At 43.6% G+C, this 16,269-nt stretch overlaps 1 protein-coding gene across 11 annotated transcripts in view; it reads left to right on the top strand.

Annotated features, from left to right (window-relative positions):
* LOC126354975 (sphingomyelin phosphodiesterase) overlaps positions 1-16,269 on the top strand; it is a 387,938-nt gene that overhangs the window by 292,091 nt on the left and 79,578 nt on the right. For 9 of the 11 annotated variants that reach the window (XM_050005137.1, XM_050005155.1, XM_050005064.1 and 6 more), the window contains one exon: positions 13,786-13,908. In XM_050005137.1, the coding sequence (XP_049861094.1) occupies positions 13,836-13,908 (73 nt within the window). In that variant the 5' untranslated portion in view covers positions 13,786-13,835. Of the gene's footprint in view, positions 1-7,487; positions 7,615-13,785; positions 13,909-16,269 lie in introns of those variants that run through there. The other 2 variants (XM_050005147.1, XM_050005091.1) reach the window with 1 other exon arrangement.

The following is a 16,269-nucleotide window of genomic DNA, read 5'->3' as shown; positions in this document are numbered from 1 at the left end:
CTTCCTCTGTGAAACAGCTTTGGAAGAAGACATTTAGTATTTCGGCCTTTAGTCTGTCATCCTCTGTTTCAGTACCATTTTGGTTACAGAGTGTCTGAACACTCTGGTGGTTGCACTATCGGTCGGAAGAAGGCATTCATGTGTCGTACAACCGTTACGGCGCCTTCAATGACCACTAGCGGCGTGCATCGGCCCCACATAAAGCCACCCCTAAACAGCCGGGAACCTCCACCTTGCTGCACTCGCTGGATAGTGTATCTAAGGCGTTCTGCCTGACCGGGTTGCCTCCAAACACGTCTCCGACGAATGTCTGGTTGAAGGTATATGCTACACTCATCGGTGAAGAGAACGTGATGCCAATCCTGAGCGGTCCATTTGGCATGTTGTTAGGCCCATCTGTACCGCTCAGCATCGTGTCGTGGTTGCAAAGATGGACTTCGCCATGGACGTCGGGAGTGAATTTTCGCATCATGCAGCCTATTGCGCACAGTTTGAGTCGTAGCACGACGTCCTGTAGCTGCACGTAACGCATTATTCAACATGGTGGCGCGTTGCTGTCAAGGTTCCTCCGAGTCATAATACGTAGGTAGCGGTCATCCACTGCAGTAGTAACCGTTGGGCGGTCTGAGCGAGACATGTCATCGACAGTTCCTTTCTCTCTGTATGTACCCCATGTCCCAACAACATCGCTTTCATTCACTGCGAGACGCCTGGACACTTCCCTTCTTGAGAGCCCTTCCTAGCACAAAGTAACACTGCGGATGCGATCTAAGCGCGGCATTGACCGTCTAGGCATGGTTGAAATACAGACAACACGAGGCGTTTACCTCCTTTCTTGTGGGATGACTGGAACTGATCAGCTCTTGGATCCTCTTCGTGTAATAGGCGCTGCTCATGGATGGTTGTTTACATCTTTGGGCAGGTTTAATAACATCTGTGAACAGTCAAAGGACTGTGTCTGTGACACAGTATCCACAGTCAACGTCTGTCTTCAGAAGTTCTGGGAACCAGGGTGATGAAAAACGTTTTATGATGCATGTATTACTACTACTGCCGTCACCAGACAGTTACCACCCCAAGCTGAACGCAACTCGCTACCAAACTACCTTCTCACTTATCGCAGTTTTTGTTACAGTAACACAAGCAATTGATTACTGACGTAGAATGAGCAACAAGATGAATTTGCAGCAGTTACACCCTAGCTTAGTTTAAAAAGAAAATTTTGGGATTAATACAATTAATCAGGCTCACCCCCTGTAGCTGAAAAACTGACTAACTCTCGCTTAAAGTACACACCCCCGCACTATTCCTTGCCGTCAATAAACAACCGCAACTCGTCACACGACAGCCACAGACTTCTGTGCAGGGTTTGTGGCTAGGAAACACACACAGTGCATTATTTATTTTGTGCATAGCAGTACGCATGAAACAGTCTTGAATACGAGGAAAATGCATAAAGAGACGTGTATACAGGTAACACATTAAAAACTCTGCGCAACAATGAAAATGTAAATAGCCAATTCCTATCAGTTCTAATGTGCTGATCGTGAATATCACAAAGACAAGTCAAAATTAACTCTAGTTTTCATTTTACACTGTTTTATTACGGTGAGATAATTATATACGGTGATTTTAGTATCAAGATTGCAGCAGCGCAATTTTCTGGAAAGCAATGTAAATGTTTCAGTCTACCGCAGATGAGAGTAACAATTCACTCCTTTTTTAGCACGCAAGATAGTCTTGTGGCATGTGGAGACATAAATGGTCTAATGAAGGCTCTAAGAATTAATTATAACCCTGATGAGTGGAGAATCTTCATTGATTCGTCAGAGACGAGCTTAAAAGCAGTTCTTGCACATATTGGTAATGAGCTTCCTTCTATTCCAGTTGGGCATAGTGTGCATATGAAAGAGTCATACCAAAATATGAAAATTTTACTAGAAGCCATCAAGTATAATGACTCTCAATGGCAGATTTCTGGTGACTTGAAAGTGGTTGCACTGCTATTAGGTATGCAGATAGGGTATACTAAACATTGCTGCTTTATCTGTGAATGGGACAGCCGAGCTCGTGCATCTCATTACAGTAAACATGAATGCTCCACCACAAAATCTCTTCAACCATGTATAAAGAACATTAAGAGTGAACTTCTAGTATCCCCTAAAAAGATTCTGCTCCCGCCCTTGCACATCAAATTGGGTCACATAAAAAACTTTGTTAAGGGAGTAAACAAAGATGGTGACGCGTTTAGGTACTTAAGGCAAAAATTCTCTTACTTAAGCTCTGCTAAAGTAAAGGCGGGCATCTTTGTAGGCCCACAGATTCGAGAGCTTTTTGGAGACCATACTTTTGATGGAATCATGCAACGTGATGAGAAGCATGCACGGGAATGTTTCAAGACACTTTGTTTACAGTTATTAGGGAACAAACGAGCAATAAATTACAAGGAGATTGTAGATAACATATCGTTGTCTTATGAAAAACTTGGTTGCAGCATGTCATTGAAAATGCATTTCTTACATATTCATCTTGACTTCTTCCCCAAAGATTGTGGTGCAGGAAGGGATGAACAAGGGGAGCGATTTCATCAAGATATTGCCAGATTTGAGAAGAGCTATGCCAGAAAGTTGAGCCCTACTACTTTAGCAGATTATTGCTGGACTGTCATAAAGGATTTTCCCGAGTATGTGTATAAACGTCAAGCCAAGCGAAAACGGGCATCTTCTGAATTTATCTCTGAGCAAAATATGATTGTAAATACTGTACATATGGACATTTAACATTTATAATCCTTTATATACATTTGTGAACAGCTAATTTATATATTTTCTTTTGTACTTTACATAGCTCTGGTACAAAGTAGACTTACAATGTATTTTTATTGATGTAATATTATCTTCATTTTTTAAATATTTTACTTTTATACTCCCAGAATGACACTAAAATTTATGAATGCATAACACATAACACAATTCAAGTAATTATTCACTTAAAGTTTGTTACGCATATTTAGTTAGTGAGTTTTTTATACAAAAATGTAGATTATTATTTCTAAAAAAAAAAAAAAAACTAGAGCTAAATATTTATGAGGATGAAGATTGGGATCATTTTATACTGAAATAAAATCATGCAATTTACACACTTTCACTTCAAATTTGTTGTTCAGTGAAATTGGTGGCATATTGTAATGTCTAGTCTCCTTAACCATATGACCACGGGAAAGCCGTCTGGGGCACCAGGTAAGCTCTCAGTTTAAAATCGCAGACGATGTGGCGGATGATCTGGTTCGATGCTACACGGTCACAGCTTTAGGGTGTTTTGTGCAGGTTGTATGCACCTAATGCACTGCTCATATATCACACGGTGCACTGTATCAATCCTGAAACCACAAGCTTGTACCTGTCAACTGTAAAAGCACCTGGGTAATGTTCCTCTTGACATACAGAAGCCCTTTCTCCACACCATTGCGAGTGCTGTCCGGCCGGGCGGGAAGAAACACCAACCGCTCCACCAGGTTGTCGTTTCCACACATCTGCCATCCACCTTGCAGACAGTAGTTACGTCCGATTGACAGCACCGCGGCACACTTGCTTCTCGAGGCCCTCGTTCACGGCTCTACCCAGAACTCACGCGTTCGTCTCCTTCCAGCAACTGTCTACTCCCAGCACTTGCAGACCCAACCTACCGTTTAAAATGTCGCCTACTGCCGACGTTTTAATACGAGAGCAGCACCAACACGGCCGCATGGGCGGGATAGGAAACAGGCGTGCCGCAATTTACAAACTTACGGCACATGTATCTCGTATGCACCATGTAATGTTGATTGACTAAGTGCGTCTATAACGGAACTGACAAAGTTACAGGTGATATGTTTGCATTGTCCTCGGTACAGGAAGTGATTTATCGGAGTTGCAAATGGATAAATCATGTACTTTACAGCCCAGGGGAGCGGTATTCGTGAAAAGCAGAGGTTTCACGTGCGTAGTTCCACGTTTTTACATGTCCGCGGTTCAACTGCATGAATGCCATCCGATGCACCCATGTCTCAGGTGAATCGCCTAATCCAACAACTCGCAGTTTTGTGCGCTAAAGGACATACGATCATTAGGCGACAGAGAGGCTACAAGCATTTTCGTGAGAATATGAGGATGTGGGAACAGCTTTATTGTCTGGGGAATGTTACGCATTACTCAGTGGGTTTATTGACAATGCTAGACGGTCATAGTTACATGTCTCAAGAGCGCATATTGTCAGTTTTCCCCGGATGATCAGTTGCTCAATATCACGATGGATTTGGACGTGCCAGTTGCTGAACCCGGTACTCGCCTTGACTATTAACCACACTCTTACTTCAAACATTCAGCGTTCTTCATGTACATGCTGGTGGAGTCATTTTAACCACAATATAGTTAAGACATAGTCTCTGACGAGGCAGCAGAACCCTTAGCGTCCGCTATCTTCCTTTTAATGTAAATATTTCGTTTCTCAGCGCCTACGTGACTAGACTCATCGCTTTTCACTTTCGGATCATGCAGTGAACTAATTATTAAAGAAAAGTTCATCTCTTTCAGGGATTTGAGCAAGAGGTCCGTTTCGGCATCTTCTGTGTGAGGTGATGGTTCAAATGGCTCTGAGCACTATGGGACTCAACATCTTAGGTCATCAGCCCCTCTAGAACTTAGAACTACTTAAACCTAACTAACCTAAGGACATCACACACATCCATGCCCGAGGCAGGATTCGAACCTGCGACCGTAGCAGTCCCGCGGTTCCGGACTGCAGCGCCTAGAACCGCATGGCCACCGTGGCCGCCGTGTAAGGTGAATTCTTTCGTGTAGAGAGTACTGTCGTATGTGCGGCGGATAGAGAGAGTGATTCCCGTTGCTAGCACATACTCGACCCTTTCATATAGCATCAAATATTTTTTTTTTTTTTTTTTTTTTTTTTTTTTTAGCCTAGTAGACGGGCTGATGAAGTAGCGTCACTTGCTTACAATCCATGGAGACACCACACAGAGGTTTGGAATTAAACTCAAAACACTGACACAGTTTGGTGATAAGAAACTCTACCACTTCCCCAGTACACCAGGAATAGTTATCGACTTCGGTAACCAAGACGTGCGTTGGCTATAATTTCGCGGTAATCATTACTTCCTCTAAGATTATTGTTATTTATTCGATGTAATACATAGGAAGTAGTTTAAAAAAATTGTAACACCAACATTTGGTCTGCACGATTAGCAACTTGCTTGGCAGCTTCCGTGGTTTGTGGTGTAACGGCATGTGAATCTTTTGCTAGTGAGTCATTCGCCGAATGGAGACGTCAACTTAATCGCTCTTTTTCTGCTGTTTGGCAGATATAAGCTGTGTTGTCTCGAGGTTTCAAGCTATATCTATCTTTAATTCCATATTCATACATAAAATCGCAAACACAACATCACGTTGCACAATAATCACTAGGTTTTCCACGGAATGTGGACTTGAAAATAGGCTGACAGAAGGCGACGACAAAACTTGCACAAAGGTCTCCCAGTTTCGGTCCCTAGGTAGAGCAGGGTGTTAGAGCAATGATCCGTCGTAGAGTCAGGGTCTTTGCAGCCCAAAACCGTAGCGAGTTCATTGTGAGGGTACGGGCCCCCTGCCGGCCGGGATGGCCGAGCGGTTCTAGGCGGTACAGTCTGGAGCCGCGCGACCGCTACGGTCGCAGGTTCGAATCCTGCCTCGGGCATGGATGTGTGTGATGTCCTTAGGTTATTTAGGTTTAAATAGTTCTAAGTTCTAGGGGACTGAGCCATTTGGCTCAGAGCCATTTGAACCATTTAAGGGCTCCCAATTTGGATTATTCAGGTATTGGTTTGCAATTATAACATTTGTCTTACAAACCAGGAAACCTTGCTCGGAAGCGGAGGATAGGAAAGCCTAGAGTTCGTGAATATACACTCTCCAACCAAATTACTGTGACCACACCTGTCAAAAGCCTGAACAAACACCTTTTGCTGCGAGACGTGCAGAAAGAGGGTCAGTGAGGTTCTGGAAAGAAGCGACAGGAATGTGAGACCATGTCGAGTCCAGTGATGTGGCCAGCTGCGCTAGATTTCTCAGTTGAGGATCCATGGCGCGAACAGCCCGATAGATATGGTCCCAAGTATTCTCGTTAGCATTAGTGCCCAGGGGGGTACGATAATCACAACCTGTTGCTCTTCGAACTACGCACATACACTGTGAGCCATGTGACACATTGCATTGTCCTGCTGGTAGGTGCAAACAAACTGCATGTTTGGGTGAGTAGGGTCCCAGGGATAGATCCATACTTGTGCTGATCCGTTGTGCTTTCCAGTATGACAAGATCATCAAAGGAATGCCACGAAATCATTCCCCAGACCCTAGCGCTCCTTCCTCCAACCTGGACCCACCCGACGATGGTTGCATGATGTTTACTTTCAATCTGATGCAGCATGAAACATGATTCATCTGATTAGGCCACCTGTGGTTACTCAGTGGACGTCCAGTTGCGTTATTGGCCTGCAGATTCGAGCCTTCGTCGCCGATAAACAACAGTCAGCATGGGTGCATGAGAAATCGACCACTGCGGAGGCCCATGCACAGCAATGTTCGCTGAACGGACATTGAGGAAACACTGCTGGTAGCCCCTTGGTTCATGTGGTCGGTCAGTTGTTCAACAGTTGCACATCTTTTCGTCCGTACGGATCTCCGCAGCCATCGTTGTCCTCTGTCATGTATGGCCCATGGTGCACCACAGTTGCTTCGGCGCCTGTTTTTGATAGCGCCATTTTACTTTAACCACGGATATACGGGAACAGATGACAAACTTAACCGTTTCGGAAATGCTTCCCTCCTTGGCCAGAAAGCTAGTGATTATGCCCTTCCGACTCAAATAAATCGCCATGTTTCCGCATTACAACAGTGTCTGCACTTTGCCGCTTCCCCGATACACGGTTTATCGATCCTCCACTATTAGCGCTGCCACCTTCCGGCTGTGAGTGGTTGTTGCGCTTTGACGTCGAACATAGCCGGTGGTCACATTAAAGCTTCCGGGTCGTGTATATTTTTTTATGTATACGAAGAGTAAAGGCGATGACTTGCTCAACATGTGCAGTGTCGCTACATATCGCAGGTGTAATAAATTCAAAGCTACTTGACGAATATCGGATTACTAGAACAGAACACGAGACCTTGTGTAGCTCATGATAACACAAGACTATTGCGACGCTCGCTGCACATTCACTCAAGGACTTGAACGGTTTTGTAGCATTTACTTTTGCAAGGTGTAATCTATTTGCATGTAAGAAGATCGTGAACAGAACGCAGTTATGGGGATCGGTCGCTCGCGTTGCCCAAGCACGCAAGTTGGTATTCACGCCTGGACTGGTGCGGGTCTTCCTGCTTCGTCCTTGCGACTAATGCACGCCGTTAGTATTCAGCGCGAGGGGGGAAAGCGGGGAGCTGCGGACACCGTCGCGGCGCGCCAGTCTGCAGTGGGCGCAACAGGTGGACACAACGCGACGCTCAGTAGCAGGTGGCAGGTGGCAGCTAACAAGTGGCTGGTGGCACGCCATGGCTGCGGCTGCACGGACCGACGCGCGGCTGTGACACAGTGAGTAGCCGCTCTGTCCCAGCGGTAGGGTGGCGCACACAGGACGTGGTGTTTGTAGCGCGATGCTAAGGTGTTGGATAAAGTACAGGGTGTCTATAAATTATATACAGCTGCATACAGTAACTTTAGAACTATACTATATAACAACTACTGGTTTTCAACGTGTAACATGATTCGTTTCCTCATTCATTCACAACAGTATGTGCGTCCTTAGTGGCACGAAGAATGTCCATTCGGTATTCAGTTTCTCGACTTTTGCGCTCCAAGAACGGCACGGTGGCATTTTTAAATGCATGTATTCGTGTCCTGTAAGTTTAGGTTCGGGACGCCTGATCCTAGGTACGAACAAGGCTAGTGGTGTGAGGTCAAGTGATCGTGCCAGCTGTCTCGTCCGGCCCACCCAACTCCTTGGGACTGTCTCTTCCCATTTCACGACAGCTCGCGCATCAGGCCACTCTGTACCACTAAATGTAAATGCCGAGTGACTAGGGCCTCCCGTCTGGAAGACCGTTCGCCGGGTGGAAGTCTTTAGATTTGACGCCACTTCGGCAATTTGCACGTCGATGGGGATGAAATGAGGATTATTAGGACAACAAAACACCCAGTCCCTAAGCGGAGAAAATCTCCGACCCAGCCGGAAATCGAACCCGGGCCCTTAGGATTGACATTATGTCGCGATGACCACTCAGCTACCAGGGACGGACTCTATACCACTAACATTGCCAAATCCTGATTAACATGCCGACTCCGTAAAGATATGGAATAACGGCCAGAAAAGAGAAGAAGAAGACAATCATGGCACACTGGGGGTCGCTATTAGGATCTAAGTTCAATACTGCGTGAAATCATCCATAGTTAGGCTTTGCGTGGCATTCCTAAATCACCTAAGTCGAAAGCCAGGATTGATTCCTTTGAGAAGATCACGGCCGAACTCCCTCCCATCATTGTCCATTCCGAAGTTCTGTTCATCCCTAACGACCTCGTCGTCGACGGAACGTTGATGATTTATCTCACTTCTTTCCAATGTCGAATGACGATATTACTTTGCCGTGGCTGTCTACATTGAGAGGATGTTTGGATGTTTCTTTGCTCCAGATTCTCCCAATATTCTGGATGATTACCGTGCCACAAATAATTGAAACTCCCTTCACCACCAGCTCATGGTTTACACACGTCGATCCCAGGAAAGTTCAAGCTGTTTAGGTTGCTAGTCTTGCGAAATAGTGTATGCATGTTCGTTTTATTTGGTCAAAAATTTGTCAGTTCCATTAAATTATAATTATTCCTGTGCCAGTGAAACATTTGTAGGAGCATTAATAGATTATCTCTCTCCGGCTTTGTACAACGGTTTAACAATGACGAATTGTAAGTGTTCTAAAGTATTGCTCCGAGGGTTGGTCTGGAGATAACAGTTTCGATAATCTAAAAAAATTATCGCCATTATTTGGGCGGTAAGAAGAGGCCGTAATCTATAAACAGTAATCCAGTTACTTGGACTTACTTAGAGTTTCCCCGCGGTATATGATAAAGTGAGGGTATGCAACATTGATGATGGTGATTCGTACTTTGGACGAGGATGTTAGGCTAGCCGCCCTTTTTGGTCTATTCAAGTTTCGCCCTGTTTCTTCCTTTTTTTCATTAGCAGTTAAAACATAAACATTACTCCGTACAGCTCGAATTCCTTCCTAACGATACAGACTGGAAGGTGGAAGGAATGCGACTACTTTTCTCCAATATGACTTCGCCAAGAGAACTATTTTGTTAGTCCAATATTGACACTGTATGGTTTGTGTAAGGGCTTCTCAGCGAAACTTCTGCAACGTATTCGAAGCAACCTTGGCAACGTGCGGGCGGGCATTAGACTGCCACGGAATAATGCCGTCCGTCACTATTTTTGGGTGTTTGAACTTCAAGGGGCGCTCAAGTTTTTGCGAAGTGTCCACGTTCTGCTGTGCTTTAGTTGAAGCGACCTCTCCCGTTTACGATTTCTATATTATTGGAGCCCTGAGGAAAAAAAAATTGTGGCCGTCGATTTGCTTCGAACGAACATATGCACGCCTGGATACAATATGGGTTTCGTAGGCAACCGCAAACATTTTTCCATAAGGCACTGACCGTTTCGTCTCTCAGTTGGATAAATATATTAACAGTTAAGGCGTTTACTTTAGAAATAATAAACAATTTACTTGCTTTCTTCCATCTGTCTCGTTTTAATTTGACTGACCCTTATGCAAAACTTGATTATCGTATTGCCTGTTTCTCTTACTCATTACAGTGGATTACTTGCTGTTCCACTGTTTCTGGTTTTGACACATTAATTTTGTAGTTAAACTGGGTTTATGTATTTTGGGAACTACTAATTGAATTTTTCTTCATGTAAATACCAATTCCGAAGCTCCAAATAAGCGTTCCAGTTAAAATGAATGAGTCAATTTGGCAGCACTGATAAAGAAGCTGCATGTACTGTATGAACAGAGTTGTGCTGCCATTGCTCAAATAAATTGCGAAACGTTATTCCAGACTGCGATCTGGACGGTGATTTTCGGAACATTTGTGGACACTATTTTTTCTGGAATGTGGCTGCCGTGTTTTCTAAACGAAGTAAATATGTCCGCAGAAGGCCCATCAACACGATAGTGATAATACGTTAATTTGCTTTTACCTGTGGATAATTATCACCGCCCCCCCTTTCTTTTTCTATCATACCTTTTTTCCCTACGCTAGAATGTGTCATAAGGCATATACGCATGTCGTCTTCGGTAACGCGCTTATTCGAATCGCGGTCTAGACATAACAGTAAAATTTGTGAAGCGGTTGCCATACAGTTGTAAGGACTATTACTAGTAAATGTCAGAGCGGATTTAACGTCGTCTTAATAACTGTGACCGTCTTCAACAACTGGATGCATAACAGTGGACCGCCGGCCGCGGTGGTCTCGCGGTTAAGGCGCTCAGTCCGGAACCGCAAGATTGCTACGGTCGCAGGTTCGAATCCTGCTTCGGGCATGGATGTGTGTGATGTCCTTAGGTTAGTTAGGTTTAAGTAGTTCTAAGTTCTAGGGGACTGATGACCACAGATGTTAAGTCCCATAGTGCTCAGAGCCATTTGAACCATAACAGTGGACCCAAATTCCGCTCCACTTAATATATGGTACTAGCATAATCCCTCTGAGTAGTGAAATGGTATCGACGGCCTCAACAGTGAAATCTATTACAAAATGCCGCGCGGGATTAGCCGAGCGGTCTCAAGCGCTGCAGTCATGGACTGTGCGGCTGATCCCGGCGGAGGTTCGAGTCCTCCCTCGGGCATGGATGTGTGTTTGTCCTTAGAATAAGTTAGGTTAACTAGTGTGTAAGCTTAGGGACTGATGACATTAGCAGTTAAGTCCCATAAGATTTCACACATACATTTTTTATTACAAAATACGTTGGGTATACGGTATCTACATCAGCAACAAGTAAACCTGCAATGTGAATGTGTACATCAATACTGGCTTTGAACTGCAAAACCGTGCGGCAGCGAACAATTATTCACATGGGATTCAACATGTTATCAAGTTGATAATTGGGGTATATTTGTTTAAACGATATGAAGAGAAAGAACCAAATCATTCGCCCCATGGTACCGGATCTAACTCTAAATTACGATTCATTTAATAATGTTCACCTTCTCACAGTAAGCTCTGTGCTGCAGAATACAAAGTATTTGTAAGGCTAAGGTAAGCGCCAAGGACAGTGTAGCAATACGGTTTCGAGTGATAAAATTACTAGCGTCAGTTCTACAGGCCGCACACGCCTGGAAAGAGTGCTGGAATCGTCGTACATTCTACCGAAGAAGATCAGAGGGATTATGCTGCCTCTGTACAAAGTGCATAATGTCTTCTCATTGCTAATGATTGAGGGTGCTTGGGATAAACGTTGCGATTTATGAAATAAATTTGTTGCTTTGAGTAGAAAAAATAAGAATTTAGCAACCCATTGACGTCTGTAACACCATAGGCAGAGAGAAACATCAGTTGGACAGAGACAGAGAAAAATGTCGGTCGTGGAGTTGTTAAGCAAAGCATCCGTTTCCATGGTGCGTTTTGAGGAAATCACGGTAGATTAGATTAAATGAGATTTACTTTCATTCCAATTAAACCGTAATGAGTAAGTCCTCCAGGATGTAGAACATGTCAGAAAAGCAATAGTAAATGACAAATATTTACAACTAAAACAAATTAGCTAATGTACCTTCCACAGGTTTCCTTTATGAGAATAAACTTGATGTAAACATTACACCATGTATTCTTCCGCGTTTGATTGAATCTCATTGGATTTCGTTTCATGTGGAGCGTAAACCAAGCTGTGTCCAGTATAGTCAGGTTCGATCATAAGGATACATTTTGTGCAATGTTACGCGCGCATAGACCGAACGATAATGCGGGACAAGAGCTTTACCTACTCGTTTAACTTGGACATTACTAGCCAGCTGGTCCAACTAACTTGCAACGATGTGAGCAGTTGCAGTTCAGATATAAAAAGAGACGAGCAGAGAAACAATATAGCTTCGAATGTCATTTAATTTTTAAACAGAATGAAATAATATTCGGCAAACTACCAGCACTACCGTACGCTTCTTAGGTGACCAGACGGAATGCATAAAATGCTCCCGTTCTCAACTAACATAGTATTCTAATTACAAACAAGAGTGACGAAAGTTCGTAACTTAAACAAAAGATAATTTTTCTGAGCATACTGCAGGGATTTCATTGTATTGTTGAATACTGGAACCACTGAAGGTATTAATTACTGTCAGTCGCCTGGCAATCTTTTAGTTCCTTCCTTATCCAAATCCAAGAAAGAGATTTCAGTTCTGGAACTATCATCTGCTACGTTGATAACGAGTGGATCAACAACAAAATCCGCGAAGCCACCCAGGCGCCACGTTTTCTCGGCTTCTTTTACGACGTTCCGTTCTATATCCCGCCAGCGTTCGGCAGTAACACGTGGAAAGGCTCCGTGTATTAATTCCAGTACATCCGGCATCTTAACAGTCGTATTATTTCTCTCGACAAATCCCTTAACTTGGTTACAGATCAGTTCTGTTCTGTTCATATTGTGATGGTACAGTGGGAAATGTAGAAATTCAGAATTTGTACCGTGTGCTCGATGCTGTGAAAATGACTGTTTTTCATGTTTCTACGACACTTATCACTCTGGTTCGTGTGGGACAACATCTGTGATATTAAAAAATGGACATAGTCAAAATAAGTAGTATTTGGTTTTTAATTTCTGTCCTAAAAAATAAACTTACGTTTTCTTAATTTAAGCAACGTTTATTAACAATGTTTCATAGAATATCAATAATTAAGAATTTATATTTGAAATGGAAACGGGAATTTCGCGTGGAATATGTAATTAAAAACAAAAAAGACGTGAATCATAAAAGTGATGATGAGTTTTACAACTACGAGATGTAGGTATATCAAATTCAACGAAAAAACAGGATGACTAATACGAGACTTAAACCAGCGATCCATGTACTGCTTCTGCCGACTCCGCTATGCATCCAGTGTGTTCTTATATCTCAACTGTATCAAATACAGCCGATTTTTTCTGTAAATTTACGAAAAACCTTAAGACCAAGCTATTTCTCGGCTTCTTTTACGACGTTCCGTTCTATGTCCTGCCAGCGTTCGGCAGTAACACGTGAAAAAGCTCCGTGTGTTAGTTCTAATTCATCCGGCACCGTAACAGTCGTGTTATTTCTCGCAACAAATCCGTGTCACACTACGGAGCAGGAAGCAGCCTCAGCCATTTTCATACTGCGCATTAACAGTGCGACAATCAGAGCACAACAGTACAGAGACTGTGACTGCGCACGATTTTTGAAATAAAAACTACATTGTTAAATTGTGATTGAGAAAAACGTTGATATCTGTTAATACATAAGAATATCTTAGAGTTTCATTTAACGGAACTTAGTTATGAGATACCTAATATCTACTTACAAGAACGTAACAACACCAGTGTACGTGTGCTGCGGCTTGTGACCAATCAGCGCGTTTGTGTTTGTTTACATCAGGTTTATTCTTATGTTGTACAGAGTTACGTCTGTGTTATGACAAAGAGCTCAGTCCTGAGAGGGAGAGCAGGGTAACGCCGCTCGCTGTAACACCACTTGTTGCAGGCTGGTGGTGAGGTCTCCGCTCGCAGCCGTCCCCGCTCCGGCGTCCTAGCATGCCGCCCCCGCCTCCCGCGCCCCTGCCGCCTTGGGCGTGGCTCGCACTGGCCGTCCTCGCGGTCGTACAGGGTAAGTACATCCGCCACCATTCTTGAATTCTTATTTTTTTTTTTTTTTTTTTGAATCGCAGTACAAGCCGCACCGAAATGTTTCCACTGTCGGATTTGTTCCGTAAGTCATTTTCAAATGTTCACAATTGAGCAACTTGAGTCTGCAACAACCCAAGGTAGATTTCCGTCTACCACATTGACTCTGTCGATGCTGGTCGCACTGTTAATAAATCGCTCGGCACCAGCTTTTGCCGATATTCGAGAAATTCAGCTTTTGCTGGGCTGCTGTCTTTATATTGAACTTATTCATAACTTCTATTCCTTTAGCCTATTGGATAGATATCTGAATATTCAGTTTTCCTTTTTATACAAAAATAAGCGCATTTTGAAAAACTGGTCATCCAGATGAAACTTCCTGGCAGATTAAAACTGTGTGTCGCACAGAGACTCGAACTCGGGACCTTTGCCTTTCGCGGGCAAGCGCTCTACCGACTGAGCTACCCAAGCACGACTCACAGCTTTAATTCCGCCAGTACCTCGTCTCCTACCTTCCAAGCTTGCCCGTGAAAGGCAAAGGTCCCGAGTTCGAGTCTCAGTCCGGCACACAGTGTTAATCTGCCAGGAAGTTTCATATCAGCGCACACTCCGCTGTAGAGTGAAAATTTCATTCTAGTCATCCAGATATTTTTACGCTCAACTTAAACCAAAAACAGTTAGAAATAATTACTGGTGATGTCAAAACAAATTATATTGGGTTGATGCTTATGTTCGTATCGTGTCTCCATAAGTTTAATTCCTTCCCTATTTACAAATTATTCTGAGTACTAGAAATTAGAACTACTTAAACCTAACTAACCTAAGGACATCACACACATCCATGCCCGAGGCAGGATTCGAACCTGCGACCGTAGCAGTCGCGCGGTTCCGGACTGAGCGCCTAGAACCGCTAGACCACCGCGGCCGGCCTTTCCCTATTTACAACAGTCTGCCAGCGCTGCGGGGTAATTTTTCGCTTCCGCGACTGTAGAAATCACGTGGTTTTGCGGCAAAGAACTCGTCGAGCCATGTTCAGAGTGCATTTACATCCGGAAAGGATGTTCCATGAAGGCTGTTCGATAGAGAGCGGAAAATGCGCAAAATCAGGTGAATAAGGTGGGAACGGAATGGCATTCCAACCCTGCTCCTCTACAGCGTTTTTGTTAGATTAGCGGAATGCAGGCTGGCGTTGTCCTGGAGTAGCATCACTTCACGCACACATTTTGGTCGAAGTTCTTGGATTCTGTCTGCGACACATCTCAGTTGTTGACAATAAATGTCAACAGTGGTTGTCACATCTTCGGGAAGCAATTCGTATTACACCGCACTGTCGCTGTTCCACCAAATGTACAATATTATCTTTAGAGGATGCGCGCAGGTCTTTGTACGGGCAATTGCTGCTTTGTTTGGGATCAACCATTCCTTCCTTTTCGTTATGTTACCATAAAGATACCATTTCTCGCACCAGTAAAGTTACAGGATAGGAACAGTCAGCGTTGTTCACGACCCAGTTAATGACGAGCAAGAAGTGATCACTCGCGGATTTTTGTGCTTTGGATTTAGAGAATACGGTAGCCATATACCCCATTTTTGAACCTTCCCCATCGCATGCAGCTGTCGCACCGTGGTGGAATGATCACAATTGATCTGTTCTCGAGTACACTGATATTGATCATTGTGGGTGAATGCGTTTAAACGATCTTCATCAAACACCGAAGCCTAAAACGAAAAACGAATTACCGTGCTCTGTCCAATGGCATTATCTCCATACACGGCGCAAATGTTTCTGTGTTTCTCCCTGCCTCCGCTGCTGTCTATGAACTTAGACAGAAGAATATGTCGGAAATATTCCGATTTTTGCTCTTGGCACTCCATTTTATAACATCCACAGCTCCACTCACTATCTCCAAATGACAAAATGACAGCATGTATACTCAAATAGCAACAGTGAACTACAAATAAAATATGACGATAGATAAATAAACCATTAGCAACCGGAATACCATCGCGCAAACCAAAAACGTTACGAGCTTATGCACCAACTTAATATTTTGCAATAATACATTAATTTCAATTTTTTATAATTGTAAAACTAATATCACTGATTACATTTTAATTTCAACGTAACGTCTTTGAAGTAAGTTTGCGTCACGATAGTCTTCGGTTGTTAGCTATTACCATGTGGCAGTAGCTTGTGTTATGTCTTTGGAATCGCCTGTCGGAAAGTGCTGTGTTATGGCACCTATCTGTTTAGTTATTCCATCTTGTTTCGTAAAATAGTCCTGAAGCTAGTTATGGATTTAATTTGAAGAATTTATGTGATGAGAATCGAATGTATTGCCTG

Source organism: Schistocerca gregaria, chromosome 1 (genome assembly GCF_023897955.1).
Source record: "Schistocerca gregaria isolate iqSchGreg1 chromosome 1, iqSchGreg1.2, whole genome shotgun sequence".
Classification (NCBI taxonomy): Eukaryota; Metazoa; Arthropoda; class Insecta; order Orthoptera; family Acrididae; genus Schistocerca; species Schistocerca gregaria.
Note: the sequence above shows the minus strand (reverse complement) of the source record. Positions and strands in the feature narration are given on the sequence as shown.